At 40.4% G+C, this 15,274-nt stretch overlaps 1 protein-coding gene across 1 annotated transcript in view; it reads right to left on the bottom strand.

Annotated features, from left to right (window-relative positions):
• The window catches only part of GABRA3 (gamma-aminobutyric acid type A receptor subunit alpha3), a 268,649-nt gene that overhangs the window by 7,954 nt on the left and 245,421 nt on the right, over positions 1-15,274 (bottom strand). Inside the window, exons 8-9 of the mRNA XM_024116769.3 lie at positions 11,542-11,694; positions 7,226-7,437 (exon numbers count right to left, since the gene is read on the bottom strand). Of these exons, the coding sequence (XP_023972537.1) occupies positions 7,226-7,437; positions 11,542-11,694 (365 nt within the window). The remainder of the gene's footprint in view (positions 1-7,225; positions 7,438-11,541; positions 11,695-15,274) is intronic.

The raw sequence follows: 15,274 nt of genomic DNA on the forward strand, positions 1-15,274 counted from the left end.
ACACGCCAAGACACATATTAATCAAACTATCAAAAATTAAATACAAGAAAAAATATTAAAAGCAGCGAGGGAAAAACAACAAATAACAAACATACAAGGGAATCCCCATAAGGTTAACAGCTGATCTTTCAGCAGAAACTCTGCAAGCCAGAAGGGAGTGGCAGGACATATTTAAAGGGATGAAAGGGAAAAACCTGCTACAGAGGCTAAGAGAATTCAGCACCACCAAACCAGCTTTACAACATATGCTAAAGGAACTTCTCTAGGCAGGAAACACAAGAGAAGGAAAAGACCTACAATAACAAACCTAAAACAATTAAGAAAATGGTAATAGGAACATACATATAATTACCTTAAATGTAGATGGATTAAATGCTCCCACCAAAAGACATGGACTGGCTGAATGGATACAAAAGCAAGACCTGTACATATGCTGTCTACAAGAGACCCACTTCAGATCTAGGGGAACATACAGACTGAAAGTGAGGGGATGGAAAAAGATACTCCATGCAAATGGAAATCAAAAGAAAGCTGGAGTAGCAATTCTCATATCAGACAAATTTTTAAAAGCCATTAATGATAAGAAACCAAACTTTTCCAAACTATGGATGGAAGTTGAGCATTTTCTCCAATGTAAAATAAGATAAAATATTATTCTAGAGCATTCAAATATACTTACCTGAAAATAAGGAAAAAAGCATAAGAATTACTGTGTTTCCAAAATTTAGGTAAGAATTTATGAATACTTTAAAAGCGGTTCTAAGAATAATAACTGTCTTCTTTTTAAAAGTAGAGGTTTATTTCTTCATCTTAATTTGCTTTTATCATTTTTAATTTTCCAAAAATGTAATCAAGGTAGTAATGCACCTAGTTAAAAAGAAATAAATGTAAAGACTTATAATGAAAACCAGGAAACCCTTATCCCCAAGTATCCCAACTTTGTCCAGCAATTCATAATTATCTTTAATTCTCTTAGCTGATACTTCTAACAGTTAGTTATTTATATATTTCTAAATAATGCGCTTATACTGCTATCTGTTTTGCACATAACCATACATCTTTTCATGATAATGATTTACCTCACTTATGCAACCCTTCCTCCATCTTCCAATACAATTATAACAATATTTTTAGTTCAATCAATAATCAATAACATCATTATAAATGACTATATAAATACCTCTAGCCTCTTGCTACAAACTGCACTGGTTCCTCTCCAGGTGTGCTTGCTGCATAGATTTCATCTTATGTATTCCCTTCATCTATCTCCTCTGTAGGGTACCCTCTTCTCTGGATCCGCTGTCGTTCCCTTTTTGGTTCTATTCTCTTGTTTTAGTAGAACATATCCTCCAGTATTTTCCTAAGGTGGACTGCATGGGAAGTGACATTTCTGAGTTCCTGCAGGTCTGAAAATAACTACTCTACCTTTCCATTTAAGTGATACTTTGGCTAGGCATAAGATTCAAATGCTCAGATTTAGGGTTTACAGCTCCACTGTCTTCCAGCATCCAATGTAGCTGAGAAGTCTGATACCATTCTGCTAATCATTTCTTTGTAGATAACATTTACTGTCTTTCTAGAATCTCTTTAGACTATCATCTATCCCTGGTTTTCTAAAATTGCAAGATGATGTGACTTTACGTGGGCCTATGTGGACAGTTTCAATCTGGATGCTTATATCTTTCCATTTGTAAAGCTGTCTTGTTCTTTGTTAATTTCCTTTGCTCCCATTTCTCTGTTCACTCATTCTACAGCCTCTGAGTTGGATGAATTTTCTGGATTCATCTCTAAGCCCCTTAACCTTTTCTTTTACATTCTCTATTTATTTCCTTTTTACCCTACTTGTAGGGAGATTTTCTTCAGTTTATTTTCCCACCTCTCTATTGAAAGTTTTATTTTGGCAGTTATTTTTCATTTCAAAAGCTCTTCTTTATTCTCTGATTTCCTTTTATATTAGCATCCTATCCTTATTTTATGTATATATTTACAAATATAAGAGAAAATTTACTTTTGTTTTTCTTAAATTCTCTTTAATTCCCTGAATTATCTCTGCTCCTGCCAAGATGAGTTTTGTTGTTGTTGTTTTTAATCTTTTCATTTTCACATTGAAAATTTCACTTTGGTAATCCTTGGTATCCCAGTTTTATTTGGCAACATAAAAGATGTCTGTATGCCCAGTGTACCTGAGCTGGGCTTGTTGATTTGCAAACTACGATGTAAGAAGATTATTTGGAATGAGGTCATTTTATGGGGTACTCCAAAATGTCACTATGTAGAGGTCTTTTCTCTGGAGACATTCAGCTTCTTTAGAAGAGAAGCTTCTGCTGTTCTTCAGGAAAGTATACATCTGGCTGTAGACATTTTACATGTTGGGCAGGCTCTGGGGCCTTGACTACTCTGTACACAGACTTTTAGCCAATCTCCCTAATTGCAGCCCCATGATTTACTGTCTGCTGTACCAAGCACCTTGAATACTGAGTTTCTCTGGGGTTCTATCTTACTCCAGCTTGATAAATCAGTTCTTATTCTCTCTTTCCCCTTCATTTTTCTTGAAAAATGCATTACAGTCTCTTGTCTGACTGAAATCCTTCTCCAGATCTCCTGGTACTTGTGGGTTTAAACCTATTTTATTTCTTTACCCTCATTTTAATGGGATTTTTAAAGGAAGCAGTGATAAAACATGTAGTTGTTCCTCAGAAGCCCAGAGTTCATCTATTTTGCAGAGTGCTATTATAAGGTAGTCATTAGTCATTTGTCTTCATTTGAAAATGAGTTTTTGTTCCTACCTACCCCTTCTTTTCCTTTCCTTTATCTTTCCCCTCACATTTTATCTAATCCTTGATCATAGTACAGATCAGAAATAGATTTTTGAATCATTTTTATTAGTTTTAAACAGTTTTGTGCTCACCCATTCTAGCTTTGTGAGGCAAATAAGGTTTAATATGTCTCTTTAAAGAAGGAAAAAAGCAGAATAAGTTATGATTAAATTTCACTATTTTTACTTGTAATGCACTTCATTTTTTTTTGTCCTGTGGGTCAGTGGTTCTCACTGTTAGTTCATTCATATTGCAGCAGTGTAGACAAAGCACAGCACCCTCATATTAGAGATCCATTTTTACACATTCCATAGTTTTTTTTTCAAATCTCATAATCAACATCCTTTCAATAACTTAAATAGATTGACGATGGAGAGGAACTAAGGAGGACGACTGAGATCACCATCTTTGCAGAAGACTTTTAGACGATTCTTTTTGTTCTCTTTTTTCATTTTCAGTACTCCTTGGAATTGGAGAAACAGTTATCATTTTTGACATCTACATTTACAGTTTCTTAATCTATTCTAGTGCTCTCTCTACCTTCAAACAACCACTGCATCTCTTCCCAGTCACAAAAAAGAGTCTACCACATTTTTCACAAGTTATCCGTGACTGCCTTTCAGATATCTGAAATTAGCAATCATCATCCCCTTAATGCATTTGTCCCTTCTCCACTGTAGTAAACAAACTGGAACAGCATATTTTAAACATGGCCCAACCTGTACAGAATAAAAGGGGCTTATCATCTCACTTGGTCTAGGTAACTCCTAACTCAGAGTGAAACAAAATTTGGCTTCTCAAGAGTTACACCACATGGATGGCTTATATTAAATTTGCCCTTTTCCCATATCCCAGCATCTTATTTATAACATACAATTTTTGTTAAGTTTTTTTATCCCAGAACTTTTTTAGAATCTATGTGTAAGAATATATACACTACCACGTATAAAAGAGATAGCTAATCAGAACCTGCTATAAAGCACAGGAAGCTCTGCTTGGTGCTCTGTGATGACCTAGATGGGTGGGGTGGGGGGGGTTGAGTGGGAGAGAGGTCCAAGAGGGAGGGGATATATGTATGCATGTAGCTGATTCACTTCATTGTACAGCAGAAACTAACACAACATTGTAAAGCAATTATGCTCCCATAAAAAAATTTAAAAAGAAAAGAAAATGTTAATCTGTTGATTTCAGCCTGTTCTTTCAAACTTCAGAAATTCTCTTTGATTCTAATTCAGAAGATACTCCTCTTCGTTAACGCCAGCTTACAGATTTGAATCTCCTACATTATATATCTTCATTTAAGTCACAGATGACAGCATTTAAGAGGGAAGGGTCAAGGACAAAGCCTTGTGGCTTATCACAGGAACGTCCATTCAGGTTGATGACCCTCCATCAATGAATTATATTTGACTTCAGGTGGTCAACCAACTACATCAGCATAATTGTACTACTTTTTCAACTGCTGTTTCTTCTTCATGAAGACATAATTTTAAAAAGTTAGTCAGATGTCTTGATAAAATTTATATATTTCCTGTTCTACCAGTCTAGTAAACTTTTCATGAATTTTCTTAAGGTTAGTTTGGCATAATTTCTTCTTAGTGAACTCAGGTTGGCTATCAATAGTTAGTGCTAACTGCTCTTAAAACATCTGTTTAATAATATATTCTAGGGACTTTTCAGTTTAATATGTCAGAGTAAGGACATCTTTGCTCCTTTTTCTTCTCTGTAACCAATCAAAATTATAAGGAAAATGAGATATAGAAACCAAAACTCCACCTTTGATGAAAATTGAAAGCATTTTCTCATCCCAAAAAGTAAGGGCTCCCAAATGCAGTAAAAATTGTATCAGGGTGAAGAAGACACAAATGCACTAAAAATTTGTCAGGATGAAGAAGACACTGAGGATGCCTACTGTTCTGGATTTCAGGCCAAGAATAGAGTCCTAAAAGGTGGGTGGCAGGACCTGAGTGAGAAAACAAATGAACCCTGTTTTGAGACAAAATGGTTTTAAGGCTGGTAGTGAGAACATCCTGGAATACTGTTTGACCACCACAGAGTAGAGAGGAGGTAGAGACTGGAAAAATTAGAGGATACGATACTACACATGTGCGCGCACACACACTCACACACACACACACACACACACACACACACACACTACACCATACATACAGGACTTTCTTGTGAGTTATTTAGAAGAATTTATATAGATAACAGATCATGGTCAAACTACTCACTTTCAACTACTTACTCTCAACTACTCATTACCATCCTACTCATTCTCTCAGTCCCTCCCCAAAATGATACTTTCACACATAGCAGTGCTAGTAAAGAACTCCTCTAATAAATACAACTTCAAGTAACAATTGAAAAAAAATAATATGGTATTGATGCAAAATATGTTACAAGAAGAAATAACCAATAAAGGACTGTGTAACAGCACACAAAACAAACATAGAATACATGAAAAGCTAAGTCAGCAGAAATCATAAAATGAATATAAGGAAAAATAATACTGCTATAGAAATGAAGGAGAATAGGCATGGATGAAAATGTTCAGAGACACGGAAGACACACTTGAGAAAAATGAGAAAAATGAAATGGAAAATAACAGTTACAAATTACTAGAGAAAAATGGTAGATATGGAAGACAAAGTTCTATTATATGTATAATCTGTGCTTCTAGGAAGATAACAGATCAAAGATATGTTTCAGGAAAGCTTTCCTGAAACAAAGACACTTGTGAATCCATAGGCTTAAAGGGCAACATGCTGTCCTAGGAAAAATTCATAAAGATAGATCAAGATATATCCTTGTAAAGTAACTGGTATTTGTAAATAAAAGACACATTCATATGGGTTTCTAGGCCATAAAATCACCCCTCCCCCATTATGTGAGAGATTCTCAGGCAGGTTTTAAATTTCTTCATACCAACATTCAGTGCTAGAACTGAATATAGCAACGAATGTCTATGTGGACATCAGAGAAAGAGAAGGTGACCCACAAATTTTACAACAGCCCAAATATAATTTAAGTATAAACACAATTGACAGATAATTTTACACATGTAAGATGGTAAGAAATATGGTTTCTATGAACCCTTCTTAAAGAAACTTCCAGAGGACAGCCTTGAGGTAACTAAGCAATGAACAGAAAAATGGATAAAAGGACTATTTTGAGAAGAGAGCCTATGTAAATGTAGAACTATGACTAATCAACTATAGAAATTATGGCTGCATAAAAGCATGTAAATGCTATGAAACTTGACAATGCAGAAAAAGTAGTATAACAAATAAAAGTTGGGAGATGACAGGCACTAGTTATTTCTTCATAATTTATAGCAAGGAGTTAATAAATTCTATCTAAATAAATAGTTAAAATCTATTCCAAAATTTTTCCAACTCACCAGTCTATATTCTATGGAATCTATTCCTCCGGTTTGAAAAGTCTTCATTATGTTTTCTCTTCTCCATGATTCTTCAAAGAGTACTAGAATGGTTCTGGGACCATATCTGCCAGTTCTTTTTAGCATCTTGGGTTAGTCTTCATCTAGAGCTAGAGATCTGAACTCTTTTAAAGCAGCCAAGGACAACAATCTTGATTTCACTTTATTCATGTTTTTATTTTTACCAATTCCAGGTGGTTTACTGGCATTTTTTTCTCTCTTTTTTTCTTCCTTCCCATCCACCAATCCAATTAACATTTATTCAGCTTTTACTATGAGTCAGATGCTGTGCAAGGATACTAGCTAGTTAGAAAGAATGCAGACAAGCCCCTGCCCTCAAGAAGTTCAGTCTAGTGAGGAAGCAGACAAATAACTCTAATACAAATAAATGCTCTTAATATCATGAGCACCCTCCCCCCACCCCAAGAAAAGCTAAAGCTATCTGCATGATTCTGGAAATATTCTATGGAGAAAATAGCACTTCATCTGGGTCTTAAAGACTAAGCAGGTCTTTACCAGGCAGGAAAATAAGAAAAGAACATTCCAGGTAGAGAGTAAAAAATAAACAAAGACATAGAAGGAATGATGATCACTTTTGTTTGATGGTAATGGGAACATACTGGAAAAGTGAGGGGCAGAAGTGGCCCTAGAGACTGTTTTCTGGGTTGAAGATAAAGTCCACTCTTCTGGGTACAACAGGTTCCCCTTGGGTTCAGCAGTGTCACACTTAGGTTTGATCCCTCACTGCAAGACATCAGCCCTCCATGATACCTACCCTCTTTTCTTTGCCCCCAGCAAACACTCCACACTGCCAAGAAGCACTCCAGTTGAGAATTGGATTGATGACCCCAGTGAATAGCACACAGCCCTGGCCAGTTCCCATAGGCTGCAGGCTGCCCACTCCTGGTTCCAATACAGTTCTCTCAGGGAGTGCTTCCCAGCCCCCACCCTTTCTGTATCTTACCTTCATTTCCAGGGCCTCTGGCACCTTCTTGCCTTCCCAAGCCCAACTCCGCTTTGTGAAGTAGTTAACAGTGGCAAATTCAATCAGCGCAGAAAATACAAAGGCATAACAGACGGCTATGAACCAATCCATGGCCGTCGCATATGCCACTTTAGGTAAGGAGTTTCTGGCACTGATACTCAAGGTGGTCATGGTGAGAACAGTGGTGACACCTGGGGAGAGAGAAAATGAGAACCATTTGCCAGTGAAAGACATTTAGAGCATATCTGATGATATCACCAACTTCCTGCTTGAAAGGAGGAGATACACCCCACCCAAAATGGCCCCTTTAAAGTAAAAAACAGAGAATGTCAAAACAGAATGGTTCTACCTAGTAACCACTCCATCCCAATTATCACAGGAATAGGAATCTCCAGTATAGCACTTAAAAGTTGTCCTCTAAGCTCTGCTTAAACATTTCCATTGAAAAGTAGGTAAGCTATTTCATTGTAAGAGAGCTTTCTAATTAGAAAAATCTACCTTATGAACTGAAACCTGCCTTTCTCTAACTCCTGACCCACTGACTGATCTCAGAGCTCTCTCTGGTGACACAAGAAAGAAAAGTCTGCTTCTTCATTTCTGGGACAGGACTTCAGAGAGTTGGAGAGGGTGGTCATAGTCCCTTGCGTGTCTATTCATCTCCAGAGCATGGCCAGTTCCTTCTTTCATTTCTCCTCCTTCCCCACTCTGGCAGTTATCTTCTGAACAGACCGGAACTGAGCCCAAGACTCAGGACATGGTCTGAGCTTATTAGGAGTTTCATTTCCCTTATTATGGACACTATTCTCCTAATAACACAACAAACTATTGTGGAAAATTGTTCTTCAGCTGCATCACAGTCTAGGTCCTACTGAATTTGTGAACAACCAAAACTATTCTAACATCTGTTTCTTATGAGTTTTTGCCAAACCACAGCTTTCTTTTAAATGGATTGATTCTTTTTCTTGGTGGCATTTATTAACCTAAATTTAAGGCTTCCTTTTATTCACTTTTAAATTCTATTAAAAATTTTATTTCTAATCTGTTCATATATTAGATATACATATGAGCTATATAGTGTTGTGGTTAACAATATGAGCTTTAGAGTCAAACTGAAATAGACTCAAATTCTGGCAACCCCACTTACTTGTAATGTGACCTTGAGCAAGGTGTTTTACCCCTCTAAGTTTTGTCATGTGTCAAATGTGTGTGATGATACCAGACTCAGAGATTTGTTGGGGAATCAAATGAGATAGATGATGTTCATAAAGCCCACAGCACAATATCTGGCACAGAGTAGTCACTCAATAAATAGCAGCTTCTATAATTAACATTACTCTTATTTTTACTGTTGTTATTAACAATTGTATTGCCATAATTATATAATTAATTATAGTAGTCTAATTATAATCACATTTTAACAATAATAATAGTAATTTTATAATTTTTAGCAAGAGTATTCTAGTCTTGAATATCTACACTAGAAGTAGGAAGTCCTCAGTTCTGCCACTTACTTGCTTTGTATCTTGGGCAATTTCTTTAATCTCTCCTTGCCTTTTTCTCCCCATCTATGAATATTCCCTACTGTCTCCCCCAGAATTTTGATGGTGCAGTTGTGTACCCAAAATCATCCAGAATTGAGGAAGAAGGAATAGTCAGAACCTCTTTCTGATTCCTCAAGAAGATGGGGAATGTGACCCTCATGAGCCTGGGTCAAGTAGGGCATGGAAGGTAGTCCTAATGGGGTGAGAGATGTTACACAGAGAAGCAAGCAGATATGGACTATTAACTATTAACTTTACCCAGAGAGAAAGCCATGTGTGCTGCAGCCTCTGGACCCTCCTTTCATATCTTGATTCCTTGAGTACCTTACTTACATATTTACTATATAAATGAAAATCCAGACTGGAAAAGACTTAATACAGTTTCAGCAGACAGATCCTAAAGGAGCACCTTTGCACAAACTAGGCAGAGAGTTAGAAGAAACACTTTTTTTTTTTTTTTTTTTTTTTTTTTTTTTTTTTTTGCGGTACGTGGGCCTCTCACTGTCGTGGCCTCTCCCGTTGCGGAGCACAGGCTCCGGACGCGCAGGCTCAGCGGCCATGGCTCACGGGCCCAGCCGTTCCGCGGCATGTGGGATCTTCCCGGACCGGGGCACGAACCCGTGTCGCCTGCATCGGCAGGCGGGCTCTCAACCACTGCGCCACCAGGGAAGCCCAGAAGAAACACATTTTAAGCCCTGTCAGGAATTAGCCATACAGCTAGCACCTCATAACAAACTATCTGAATTTGTAGCCTGGTAAATTCTGAGAATGGATCTAAGGCTCAGTAACCCTCTGATCACACTGAGCAAGAAGTGATTCACGGAAGAAACAAGTTATCTCATTTATGGTTATCAGCAAATGCAATTGTCCACACTGGCACATTCATAGCAGTGCCAAAGCATAGATGGAGGGAACTATATTGCAACACAAGTATTTATGTGCCATATCTCAGTAGAGGTGTTTAGAACTCTAGTCTCTAAGGCTTAATTAAAACTGTCATCTTGTGAAGAGCTCTTAGCTAGTCAGAGCTGGTAGGACCCTCAATCAAGCATTTGGTGCACCTCATGGATGGACAAAGAGGTCTGGCATTTTAAAAGAGATCCAGGCCTGCCACCCAGTGCTTCTCTTTCAAGACTCTTCTACAAAGTCTTTTTGTGACTGCCCTCCTCACTTCCTTTGAGCACTTCTAAAAGTCTAATATGCTTCTTTGATAATGAATGTCTGTCCCACTCAACTAAAGTTGCTTGAGATAATGCAAGATAATCTCCCCATCTCAAAATCCTTAACTTAGTTCAGATCTGTAAAGTCCTTCTTGCCATATAAGCTAACATTCACAAGTTCCAGAGATTAGGACATGGGTATCATTGGGGGCCATTATTAAGCCTACCACAGTCCTAGTTCTAACGCTTAATTTCACTCAGGCTAAAAGTCTTTCTTGTGTAACCTTAAAACTCAAATTCTTACCTACCAAGACTAGTAGTCCATCCATCCATCCATTTTCCTGCTACAACAGTATAAGCTCATGTGATTAACATTCCAGTTTTCACTTCCTTCTTCCATTTGGGCCACTGAGTATTTTCTTTCATTTCTTATGAGTTCAGATATTTAAAAAAGAGTGTTTTCTATATTTTATCTGCTTTTCTTAGGATTTTGTAGAGGGAGATTTTTCAGGGTATCTAGTTTGTAATGTTTCCAAAAATTGGGCATCTTTAATCTACTCCTATATAGATTCTGCTCCCCCAACTCCACTAGAACTGTTCTTTTCAAATCACTAGCAACCAAGCATATCATGATACCCAACAGTTTTTATCTGCATTTTACCTAAACACACAGAATTCACCCCCAGAGGATTATTCCCTTCTTCTTGAAACACTCACCTCTCTTGACTTCCATGATATCACACCCTTCTAATTTTTTTTTCTTTTTTTTTTACTTTACAGGTTATTATTTCTCTTCCTCCACTACTGTCTCCTCTTCTACCTGACCTAAAATGCTTCTTCTTTCTGAAACAACATCATTTACTCTCTGACTACACAGTAAAGCTTCAGGATATCAGTAGGAAATATCGGTAGAAAAGTCTTTGTGAGTACTCAGTGTATCCAAGTATATGGAGACAGTTTAGTAGATTTAAAGAGTTAATTAATGTTTATCTCCTAAAAAAAATGTCTTACAGTGGGAAAAACAGGCAGAAAATGTTTTATGTGCTTTAAGTCTCCCAGGGAAAAGTGCTAATGACATGCAAATCTCTTCCTAGACAACAGTAAATTCATATTGAAGAAAATTTCTCTAATTGTAGGTACTATTTTAAAAACCTTCAAACTCTGTATAGCTCTTACTGAATATCAGATAATTCATACTTTCAAAAGGCTAGAGGAGAAGCAGCAAAGTCAGATGGTCCTATTAAAAAAATGGGTCATAAGAAAGCCCCAATCTACTTCTCTGTTGTCAGCTTAGTTTCCCACCCTTCACTTTCTCCAACTCTGCCCACTAATTTCCTCTCCTTTTCACTGAAGGCTCCATCCCTCTCCAGCTCCTGAAGCAAACCTGACTGAGACAGGAAGCATTTCAGTAAATCTTAATACTTCAACCCTCTTATTTCCACTGCCTTTTAAGAATTCAGTTGCTAGAAACACCAAGATCCAGTGACTTAGTTACTAATGCTGGGCTCAGGTGTTCCTCACATTCACTCCAGTAATGGTTCTTCCACCTTCCTCACCCCTGCCCCTGCCCCATTCTCCATAAAACAACACTCACCAAAGACCGTGCGGGCAGGGACAGATTCTCTGTTGAGCCAGAAAGACACTTGTGACAGAATGACAGTCATGATACATGGCAAGTAGGTCTGGATCACAAAGTAGCCAATTTTTCGCTTGAGATGGAAGTGGGTTGTCATGACGACATATTCTCCTGGAGAGTAAAATTAGACAGTATGCAGCCAAATAAACATTGTTGGATCAAGGTGGGCCCCAATTCAGTTCACAAAGCTCCTTAACCTTATACTCAAAACAAGACATTGCAGCACCTCTCAGGTCCACGTAGCCAGATCTCTTTAATAATCACGAAGTAGTACAGAAGTGGGTTTTTTTTTTTTTTTTTTTTGGTGAAAATGTTACCAAACGCAAGTCCGTGTGCCCAATGCACAGTGAGGCCAAACAATACTGAAACACATCGGAGTCTGGAGCAGAGAAAGGATTACTGCAGGGCCATGCAAGGAGATGGGTAGCCCATGCCTTAAAAATCCCCAAACTCCCCCAAAGGCTTTCAGCAAAGCTCTTTTAAAGGTCAGGTGAGGGAGGGGCGTGGTTAGTTGTTACAAACTTCTTAGTGTTGCATCCTTTGTTCTTGTAGCTGTCCACCTAGGTCTCGGTGTTACCGAATGCAAGTCTGTGTGCCCAATGCACAGTGAGGCCAAACAATATGAAAACATTGGAGTTTGGAGCAGAGAAAGGATTATTGCAGGGCCATGGGTGAGATGGTCATGTTACCAAAATGTTACCAAATGCAAGTCCGTGTACCCAATGCACAGTGAGGCCAAACAATACTGAAACACATCGGAGTCTGGAGCAGAGAAAGGATTATTGCAGGGCCATGCAAGGAGATGGGTGGCTCACGCCTTAAAAACCCCGAACTCCCCAAAAGCTTTCCACAAAGCCCTTTTATAGGAAAGGTGAGGGAGGGATGTAGTTAGTTGTTGCAAACTTCTTGGTGTCAGATCCTTTGTTCTTGAGGTCAGGTCATGGTCAGGTCATGATGTTCCTGTAAACCTCCATCAAAATAAACGTTATTCTCTGTTCTGACAAGAAAAGGAAGGGGAGGCATTTATTTCGGCCTCCATGCCTCCTTGCAGCTTTTAACAAATCCCATAAGCAAAGCAATGTCATTACCGCTCAATTTACTTGTTCAAGGTTCCCAGGCTCCGAGGTCAGGTCCTAGCTAAGAGGAGGGGGCACTGTGCAGGCCGGTCACCCTGTCTTGGAATGTTCATCCAGCACCCAGTCTGGGTCCTCCCGCCAGTGCCCACGCCCAGCTGAAAAGGCAGATCTCAGCTAGTGGTGCCCTCAGGGCCAGGTCCCCAGACCCTGCCCAGCCACCATCACTGACAGAGCCAGGCGCCCAGGACCCAGCTGGCCCTATTTAAACTGGAGAGAATCTGATACTTCCATGGACTGCGATGAATGGAGACTGCCACCACTATTACGTTGCTGAGGTGGGGATGGGGGAGAGGTTCACTGCTGCTTCAAGGCCTGAGCCTGGCCAGTGGGCAGCGGTAGAGGGGGCTCTGGAGCTCCGTGGGACACAGCCCTCAGCCTGTCCCCAGGCCCCCCAGCTGACCTGGGGAGAAGGCCGCCATCCACACTCTCACCACACTCTCTGACTCGAGGACCCCTGCGAGCTGACTGTTGGCTGAGTGGGCCCTCTGACCCCCGTGGCAAGGGTCTCATGCTAACCGCTGCGCACCTTCCCTGCCTTTGTGACATCCTAGGAGGGCACCACAGGGGCGTGGACAGCAGCTGAGCTGAGGGGTTCACACCATCCAGTAGCAGATGCCTGGCATGTGGGTGGGCAGAGGCCGGCATCTTGGGCGCCAGGCCCGGGCACCAAATGTCCCCTGTACTGGCGTGGAGGGACCATTTGGGGAGAGTGTCAAATCCTGTATCCTGGTGCGGTAGCCCCGGCCAGCCCGTTTGTCCAGGCTTGCACTGCCCCACCTCGGGGAGGGCTTGGTAGGAGCAGGCAGGCCAGGCAGCTGCATTATTTCCTCCGGGGCCATTTCCTGTCCTCCCTGACCTTGGGGAGGGCAAACGCCCCAGCTTCCTGGCCTCCCCTTGCTGCCAGAGGCACCCCCACAATGCCTGTGCTGGGGCCTTGCACATCAGATGCGATGAGCGACCACCCCTATTACAAGGTCACAATGTTCCAGCCGTAGCACCTTCAACTGGCATTTCACACCAGCAGAGGGTCCCCCAAATTCACAGTCACAACATTGGGCGGCAACTGCTGGGGCAAAGGGGGAGAGTGCATAAACGAGGCCGGTCCTGAGGACAATGACCCAGGGAAACTGCCACTGTGGGGACCACTGTGACATTGACTGTTGGCGGAATGGGACCATTAGCGTGCCCGCACTGTCCCTATTACAAAAATATATGCTTAACGGTGCACCAACACAGCTTGCTCAGAGCAATTTTGACGCGAGTTCATTCAAATATATTAATGTCCTCATGTAAATAATAATGAAACTGAGGCAAAGAGAGACTAAGCAATTTGAAGAAGATTACCCAGCTACTAAGTAGTAGAGCCTGAATTCAACTCCAGATGGGTTGGCTCCACAGCTTATGCTTTCTAACCACTAAGCTCTGCCGTCTGAATGGATCTATTGGGTTAAAACCTAAAGTTCACATAGCAGAATATGGGCTGCCCTATATCACCCCTCTTCAAAATAAGAGTGAACACGTGTTAAGCTCTTACTATATACCAAACAACTGTGAGTGTTTTTGGAGTATTAACTTTATATCCTCCCGTCAACTCTGTAATCCCATAGTTAATTATCAGTTAATTATAATTATCAAATTATGCTGGATTTGTCAGAAGCATTTTACATATTGAGCACTCCATCCTCCTGGAATGAATCTCTTCACCAAACTTCTAGGCCATGTTGCTCTTCTGGTTTCTCTCCTACATCATGACCTGTCCAATCTCCTTTGCTGGTTCCTTTAAATTCTCAACATTTGAGATTGTCCTGACTCACTCCCTTGGCATTCTTATCCAGGCCTGTATCTTTAAATAATATGTTCAATTTTGATAATGCCCCAATGTATATTTTCTGCCTTGGCTTCCTACTTGTTATGGGTTGAACTATGTCTCCTGGAAAGATATGGTGAATTCGTAACCCTGAATACCTCAAAATGTGACCTTCTTTAGAAAGAGGCTTGTTGCAGATATAACTAGTTAAGATGAGGTCATACTGGAGTAGGATGGGACCTAATACACTATGACTGATGCTCTCTTTTCAAAAGAAGAGAGAGACACAGGGAGATGTGTGAGGACAGAGGCAGAGACTGTAATAGGGGCGGGGCAGGTATGAGCTACAGCAGCCCTGCTCAGCCATTGGTTGGTGTCACAGTGGGCTCCTCCCCCAAGCAAGCAACCATTAGCAATCAACTGTCAACAAACTACCGTTAGTGGTCCCACTCAACCATTGGTTGTTATTCCTTGCTCCAACAACTGATCTCCTGATTTATTGGCCTTTCATGTGGCAAGCAGAATGAGCTTGGGCTTGGTAACAAATTTTTGGCAAAGCTAGCCAGGAGCCTTGCTGCTTGTGGCCAGCCATCCCAGGTTGGGGAATTTTCGGGTAAGGCCCTAGCAGTTGCTGGGTCCGCTTGTCCTGAGGATCTTCCCTTCAAAATTCCCTGAAGTGGCACCAGCTGCCCCAGCGCTTGGTAGTTGGAGCAAGGAACCGACCTTTGGGAGCCGATGGGCTCTATAT

This window comes from Physeter macrocephalus, chromosome 21, assembly GCF_002837175.3.
Source record: "Physeter macrocephalus isolate SW-GA chromosome 21, ASM283717v5, whole genome shotgun sequence".
Lineage (NCBI taxonomy): Eukaryota > Metazoa > Chordata > Mammalia > Artiodactyla > Physeteridae > Physeter > Physeter macrocephalus.